Source organism: Camellia sinensis, chromosome 6 (assembly GCF_055761805.1).
Source record: "Camellia sinensis isolate YWXY chromosome 6, ASM5576180v1, whole genome shotgun sequence".
Lineage (NCBI taxonomy): Eukaryota > Viridiplantae > Streptophyta > Magnoliopsida > Ericales > Theaceae > Camellia > Camellia sinensis.
The window spans coordinates 72855022-72863685 of NC_138966.1; the positions used below are offsets into that span (position 1 = coordinate 72855022).

The following is an 8664-nucleotide window of genomic DNA, read 5'->3' on the forward strand; positions in this document are numbered from 1 at the left end:
TTTTTTAATTATGATTATTTTTTTTTTGTGTTGAATATAAGTATATTTTTTATCTTTTTATTTTTTTTAGGTCATATCACTTCTCTACTTTTCTGTACATTTTTTCATAAAAAAATCAAAAAATATATTTATTTAAATCATCCCAAATAATATTATGACTTTTTATGTTTGATTACGACTTTTTTTTTTTTTTATTATGACTTAAAAAGTATAAAATTATAATATTTTCTTATGTACTTATAATATGGTACACACCCTATCCTCTTTCCCGAAAATTAAATATGTAAAAAATTAAAAATTAACGGTTAATATATCACATTATTATATATCAGACAAATTGGTAAGCCTTTTTTAAGAGTATAAAGAAAAAAAAAAAATCTTTTTTAATCCAAAATAAATGTCTACCTTTCATTTTGTTAACTATTTATGTGAGAAGGAGATCGAGTCGCCGCTTCTCATGTCGGTACATGGTCTGACAAACCACGCACAAACAAACATCATCTGTAACCGCAAAAACCAAGACAACAAAATGTTTTTGATTGATTCCATGCCAGACAACTTCAAAACTCGCCGGAATTTCTTACTACGCATCGAAAAGTGTTTCGATTTTTATTCCCCCACAAAGTAAAACAAAAGAAAAGGAACAGAGTAGTCTATTACAATTCCGGGGACTATAACACTCGCCGGAAATCTGACTACCAATTTGATCTGTTCATACAAAAAGCTTCAAAAGCTTTGGCTCTTCTTCTCGTCTCAGCTTCTTCACACCATAATCATCATTTCCTCCAAAGCTCATCATCACCATCTCTGATGATTCTTCCAAATTGAACGATATTGCCATCGCCTTTTGCTGCTGCTTCTTCTTCTGCTCGTAATAATTCAGTCCAGAAGAGATGTTGAGATCGGAAAATTGGAGTTGTGTGCCACTGCTATCATTATCAAAGCCAGAGTACCGATTCTGAAGCTTCAATGCATCGGCGAGAAAAGCCTTGGAAGATTCGTTGGTTTCTGGGTTTAGAATTCCGGTGAGATTTGGCCGCAAAGTGCCGCCGGAGAGAACGGTCTGAACGGCGGCCTGGCAGATGTGCCAATTACCGGTGGAGAGGAGGCCCACGGCGCCGTTCACCGGGTTCACCGTACGACCGCAGGCTTCAAATAACAGGGACTGAAACAGAGCTACACACAAATACAGAGTTCAAAATAATTAATTAATTAACAGAATCAAATCAAGCAAAAACAAAGCTTGTTGCTTGTTGTGATGATGATCAATTAAGATTTGCAACTTTGAATTGATTACTTAATTACCAGGTCGGTTGTTGTGAGGCACGGCGGAGATGAAGGACATGAGATCGCTTCGGCCGAAGAACTTGGAGACAAAAAGAGTGGCGTGGCCTTGGGCTTGCGGGCTCTCTATCCACTGCAAACACGGCCTCAGAATACACGACTCGCCGCATCTCCTTCTCAGAACACGGCACCCGTTGCAGCTCATCATCATCTCTCTGTCTCTCTCTCTCTCTCTCTCTCTGTGTGTGTGTGTGTGTGTGATTCTGTGGTTATTTCTTCAGCTCAAAGGAAAAGGGAAAGAAAAAGAAAAAGACCAAACATAGTGAGCTGATGAGACAGAGGGTAAGGTTTGGATGGCCTTAAAATACAAGTGGTTATAGTGATGGACTTAGAAAAATATTAGTTACTCTTAAAGTGTTAGTATAGATGTTATTGGGTCATGGAGTTGAAAAATTATTAAGTAATCTTGAAATGTTTTGAGATATTACTAATGTGAAGTAGTTTTTTCGAAAATTATTTGATGGTTCGAATTTATGTGACCTGAATGAGGAGTGATGGAGATCCTTCCAATCACCACCCCACCACCTCCACACACATGTGGCAGGTGGTGATTGAAGGATAAGGGAAACAAAAAAAAAAAAAAAAAATCCAACCAATAAGAGAGAGAGGAGGTCAAAGGGGATGGAAAAAAAAAAGGTCTTAAACATTTTTGTTTTACTAATTTGATAAATTATAATTAATGTAACAAAAATAAATAAAGGGGGAATTCTGAATCATTAAAAAAATAAACTCGTGTTAAATTGGGGTTTGAGTTAAAAGTTAGCAGTTAATTAGAGTTAAGTTAGTGGTTAAGTTACGTAAGAGTGACAGTGGAGACACGTGTGTGGGGGCTATTGACAAGGAATATCTAATCTATTAATTAATTTATATTTATTTATATTAATATGTCTGATCCGAAGTCCAGGCTGGACATGAGCGAGAGAGCGCGGCTTCGGTTTTCCGCAGGAGTTTTTGGTCACAGGATCTCAACACGACCAGCGTACCCTTCGATTTCGATTTCTTTTTGATCAATTTGTACTTTCCTTAACTGCTGAACTTTGTCCTTTTTGTACTCATTTGGCCAGCACAATTTATATTTTAAAATTAGGAAAAATATTAAATCAATGAGACAATTAAATATTATTTATGTTTTTATGATAGTGTAACTTTACTATATGCATAATGTACTGCATTAAAGTTGTACCACAAAAAATTTGATATCTAATTTAATAAATTTTTACACTGTTCGTTGATTTAATATTTCTCTTAAAATTAATACAACATGGCTCGTGTTTATAATAAATTGTGATTTATTTATGTATTTTTAAGACATGTAATATTATTGATTTATACATCATCTATGTATAGGTGCTACTTTCTCTATCCACCGATGGATTTGGAAGGGGGTCACTTTTGATTTGCGTACTTTCTTCGCTTTTGGTACATAATCTGTGCTGAGTAGAGATGTGGTCCGTAACAACTTAAAAATCACATCTATAGAAATTTTTTATAATGAAGTAGATTTGTCTCCAGAGTACAGAGTGAGTTAGACATTCTTATTGGATCTGTGAGATTTATTATGGATTTTATTTTAATAATTTGAATTATATAATATGTATAACTCATCGAGTGTTTTATTTTTGAAAAAATTACGTTAATCAGATATCGTTAGTCTCTTAAAGGAAAATAAGATTCTAAAAATAAATTGTTAAAAAAATATATTATGATCAATGAGCTATTGATATCCAATCAACGTAATTTTTACAGGGATGAAATACTCAACGACTTCTGCACATTGAACAATTCGAATCATTAAAATAAGACTCATGGTAGACCCCACAAATAACACACATCTTATTTTGGAATATGTATTCTAATTATGATGTTTATAGTATTTAGTTATAATTTGTTATGACTTATTATAATGTTGGTTATATTCGGTTATGATCTACTATGATTATTATTTTGGTTATTATCTAAAATATCTTTAGTTATATATCTTGTGTTTTTTTGTTATGATTCATTATTTTATTTTATTTTTTAAGTTATAAATGTCATAACTTGCATATAAGTGTGTATTCTAGAACGATCTTTTATTTTGGACAAATTATAAATACACTTTCTAAAGTTTGTTTAAAATATTAAAAGACAATTGTGAAAAAAGAAGAAAAAATTGAGCATTCTAACCAAATAAACTCTGAATTTTTAATTTTGTCAATTTAAATCATAATCATTTGATTTGCTTTCAATCTAGACTACCAGCTATAGACTGAAAAGAGTATTTTAGTTATTATATACATATAATATCTAAAACACTAATTTTCATAGAATTTAATTACTATAATATCCATTTTTCTATCGATTTACTTAACGAAAATAGACAAATGATTTAGATTGAAAACAAATAAAAATTTTGAATTTAAATTGACAAAGTTAAAAACTCATGATTTATTTTGTTACATGAGTCAAAGTCTATTTTTTTTTTTCTTGTAATTTCTCCAAACATTAATTACTCCTTATAATTATAGAAAGTACATCATACTCCTTTAAATTTCTAATTGCATAACACGCATAACAAATTATGTATTTTATTAATCAATTATTAAGTCAATAAATAATTTTTAATGATGTTAGGAATATATTTCATTTGAGTAGTGCTATTCTAATCTAAAAATTAGAGACACACTCTAAATCCAATGACGTGATAATGTCTAAAATATCTAAGACAACTCTCTCTCTCTCTCTCTCTCTCTCTCTCTCTCTCTCTCTCTCTCATGTTTCTCTAATCATCAACTAATTACCTGACTTACACATCATTGGATTTAAAATGTGGGTTTATATATCATTTTCATTTTAATTAATAGTTTTGGTAATTTTATTATTGTGTAGGAGGGTAGTTAGAAATTTTATTTTTTCTATTAACTTTGTTAAATGACAAATTCTAACATGGGGTATTTGTAATTTCAATATTCACGAGAAATAATTCGTATTTTAAGCAAATTTCAATAGATGTATTTGTAATCTGGAAGTGGATTCCCTCTGGTCCATAATTTGGACTAGAGGGCGTTATTTGTGCTCACGAAACCCACCACGGGTCATGTTTCGATAATGTGAACTGTTTATTTTACCGAGCACCTCGTGTATTTAATATACAAAAAACATTAGATTGATTCAATAATCATAACATATTCAATTTATACATTTGTCATTAAATAAAAATGGACGACAATTGTGTTTTTAAAAATAAACCATTCAATTTTTTATTTTTATTTTTATTTTTTTTGGTAACAAATGAAATGGATAGAATAAATTACGATTATTAGATTGATCTAATTTTTTGTATATAGCTGATATATAAAGAACTCGAGAAAATTAATGATTTAAATAATTAAAACAAAATCTGTGATAAACCCTATGGACTCGAACAATGATATCCAATTTAAATTATGGATAGGAAGAAATCCACCTCCTTTGTATTTACCTCTTTACTTTTTTTTTTATTCATATCCTATAGATGATTTGTAGAAAATTCTTATAAGTTCACTCTACTGTAGCGGATGAATATTATCCAATTCTCTATTCAGTTTATTCAGTGACATCCATTGTTTTTTTTATGTCAATTTGGTTGGGATCGTTCTATCTGGTTATGATGTATTTTTGTATTTATTATTTCTCTCTCTTTATTAAAGTATTATCTTCTTGTATGTTGATTTTCTGTCAATAAAGCTTTCTTCTTTTTGCTGAAGAAAGTGACTTATATTATTTTGAATTCTACTTTATTATGTAATTAGTATATGTCTGTGCCTAAAGATACGGTGTAAATAATGTTAGAATCAAAATGTAATTGTAATTTATACATATCATGTTGAAATTTGTAAATTTTGTGTCATTTTTTGACAAAGATATTTGAAAAATATATTTAAATATTTTTCTTCTTGAAGAACTTGTAACAATTTTGCTTGTATTACACGCTCTATAAAACTCAAATAAAATAACAACTCCCCTTACTCTTAATGCAAATTAAGAAATAAATACATAAGATTTATAATGTTTACCAATCTTGCAAATCAAAATATAAGAGCAAGTACAAAAAAATTGTAAACACTGAACAAAATGCAGAAATTAAAAATATTGTATACTTGTTAACGTTCTATAATAAAAAGAAAAAAGTTACTAAATACCACATAAAGCACATCAGTAAGTGTTCTGCAATCTCAACATATTAAATTGAAAATTAAACATCAAGCAATGCATACCAGCATGTATTCTACAATTCCAAACAAATGAAATATAAAAAAATATAAAAAAATTAAAATTAAATATCAAATAATGCAAACCAGACAGTGCTCTACAATAAAAAAAATATATATAATTAAAATACGCACCAGTTAGTGCTACTGCTGCCAATCAAATTATAACTACATAAGAAAAACAAATATTATATTGTCATACACTAAAAAAGTGGGTTAAAACCTTACAAAAAGTGGGTTAAAGCTTTCCAAAATATGTATGCTTTACAAAAGATGTGTTAATAATATGTCTTCAAGCATGTGTTTGTCCAAACTTCCTCCTCATTACTTTCCAAAAAGGCTTTGTATTAACTTGTATGTATTCCCAGTGAGGAACATGCACAACAATATGGTAATTTGTGGAAACAAAAAAAATATAGATTTGTATATTTGTTGGAAGGGTTTGGTTATGGTGTGCAACTTACACCTTACACCTTATACCTTACACTTACACCTTACACTTACACCTTTTGTAAAAAATTAAACCTTACACTTACACCTTTTTTGAGGTTGCACACCATGTGCAACCCACTTATACCTTACACCTTACACTTACACCTTATACTTATACTTACACCTTACACTTACACTTTTTGTGTAAGTGGCACATGGTGTGCACTTGCACACTTAAGAAAACTCCTTGTTGGAAATATAAATATCAAAACACTTTGAGATTGAAATTTCCTTATTACATCCCCATCGAAGCAAGCTAGTCGTGTTTCTCCTTTTAAGCTCTATAGATTTTTCGATCCAAACCCACATAAATCCATATTTCCAATTATTATTAAATTGAAATTTTATAAAAGTTATATAATCAATAGAAATAAATTTACATTGTTACATTTTGATAAAACGTGATTTAATCTACATAGAACACTACAATAACACTCCAGGATAAACAATATTTGTAGTAGAATCCAAATGTAACAACCCTCACTTTACTCTAGTCATGCTTGCATGTATTTACATGATCTTGTCTTGTTAAGCTGCATTGCAAACCTTGATTTGTTTCGCATAAGTGTTGCCTGCATGCCTTGTTCCTTGCTTGGTGTGAGTTTAACCGAGGTCATCTTAAGCCTAGGTTACACCTTTGAACTTCTTACACCTAGGACCATCTTGGAACCACTTTGGTTGACCTCCACCCTCACCTTGACACGTTGGCCGAGATGTCATTATCTAGGCCGAGGTGTTCATCACCAAGGCCGAGATGTGTATTATCTAGGCCGAGATGTTATACCAAAGTGATCTTGTCCCTGGACTGGTACGACCTAGACCGAGGTGTGGCACATCTAGGCCAAGGTGTGGCACAGCTAGGCCAAGTGTTGTCCTTCCTAGCCGAGATCATTGAGACCCTACTTGCTGAAGCGTTGTCCTAGCCGAGATCATTACCCACCGAAGTGCCCTTGTCACCTTACTTGTTACTTACACTTTGTCATGATCTTGTCTTATCAATCTATCACCTTTTTGAGGAGATTCAATCAGCCGTTGCCACGTGTCCCAGCAGAGGGTTAAGTCAGCCGGCAGAGTTAGAAACATATCATTTTGTGTCATATCCTTTGCATGGTAGAGAGAGAAGCTCTAGGAAGAGGAGAGGAAGTTGGAGTGAGAGAGAGCTAGATCTCAAGCTTGATCTTTAGAGTTTGAGCCGTTTAATCCGTGTTTTGAGGTTAGAATCTTGATTTACTCTTGTTATTCTTTATGTTGATCCGATTGCATTGCATGATCCAGCATGATTCATGAGCCATGTATTGATTTAAAGTTTGTTTTAGAAAAAACAAGTGATGTTCATGTGTTCTTGAAGAAAAACCATGTTTTGATCCGAAAGTTTGTATCAAGATCCATGTTTTTGTGTTTGTTTCCATGAAATCCTCAAGTATGGGTACCCAGATCCATGTTTTCAAACTCATCTCATGAAAACTCAGATTTCGAATGAAGAAGTTATGATTTTAGCATTTCATGTTCTTGTTCTTCATGTTCTTCAAGAGGGAAACCCAGATTTTCCCAGACTTCATTTCTTTGAATGTGGTTGTCAGGAACACACGACTTGAACCCGCCCCTATGGGTTAAGGCTATAACCGGCCAGTAATCACGAGATTACCTACGGCCTCAAACCAAATAAGACAAAACTCATCAGAGTAAAGGGGCCAAACGGAAGTAATTTTAAACCTTTGTCCATAGAGCTGTGCTTATATGCACATCATAACATTCCATACATACATATGTTAATAACTCACAACAGAAGGTATAGTAACATAAAGTTCTATACAGACAGGATCATTCAAATCTAAGTCAGCCAAAACAAAGCTATATACAAACGTACACCAAAGTCCTCGCCAACATGACAAAATAACATAGAATGGCAAAAAGGCGAAGACGTGTCTCGTGTGTGAGACGCGAGGGCTGACTCATCAAAACCTTAGTTGTTCCATACAGACTTCACTAGGGCTGGGTTTGGACTCCTCTTGGCTCACCTACAAATACGTGAATGAGCGTGAGCAAAAGCCCAGTGAATAATATCAAATAAGGAATATACATTGGAGCAATATACATCAAACGGCCTTGGGCCCAATTTATATTTCTAACTAATACATACATACATAGATATATGTAAGTTAAGTAACTGCGGTTCCGAAACACATCATACGGCCTCGGGCCCAATCCATTCGTATCATTCATGTCAAATTGTTATTCGTGTCGAACTGGCCTCTGGCCCATTCATTTATGTCAAAACGGCCTCTGGTCCATTCATTCATGTCAAAACAGCTTCTGGCCTATTCATTTATGTCAAACTGGCCTCTGGCCCATTCATTTATGTCAGACTGGCCTCTGGCCCATTCATTTATGTCAGACTGGCCTCTGGCCCATTCATTTATGTCAAACTGGCCTTTGGCCCATTCATCCATGTCAAAACGGCCTCTGGCCCATTCATCCATGTCAAACTGGCCTCTGGCCCATTCATTTATGTCAAACTGGCCTCTGACCCATTCATTTATGTCAAAACGGCCTCTGGCCCATTCATCCATGTCAAAACGGCCTCTGGCCCATTCATTTA

At 33.0% G+C, this 8664-nt stretch overlaps 1 protein-coding gene across 1 annotated transcript; it reads right to left on the reverse strand.

Moving 5' to 3' along the window:
• Positions 1–518: 518 nt before the first annotated feature.
• On the reverse strand, positions 519–1665 carry LOC114260323 (LOB domain-containing protein 39). The gene is made up of 2 exons (XM_028200413.2): positions 1306–1665; positions 519–1176 (listed from the first exon to the last, which is right to left on the reverse strand). The coding sequence occupies exons 1-2, from the start codon at positions 1493–1495 to the stop codon at positions 713–715; spliced, it is 654 nt and encodes a 217-aa protein (XP_028056214.1). The 5' UTR covers positions 1496–1665; the 3' UTR covers positions 519–712.
• Between the last annotated feature and the right edge of the window lie 6999 nt (positions 1666–8664).

Coding starts and splice junctions, on each gene's coding strand:
- LOC114260323 (XM_028200413.2), bottom strand. CDS start 1,495: ATGATGATGAGCTGCAACGGGTGCCGTGTTCTGAGAAGGAGATGCGGC. Junction 1,177..1,305: donor GCCTCACAACAACCGACCTG/GTAATTAAGTAA, acceptor ATTTGTGTGTAG/CTCTGTTTCAGTCCCTGTTA.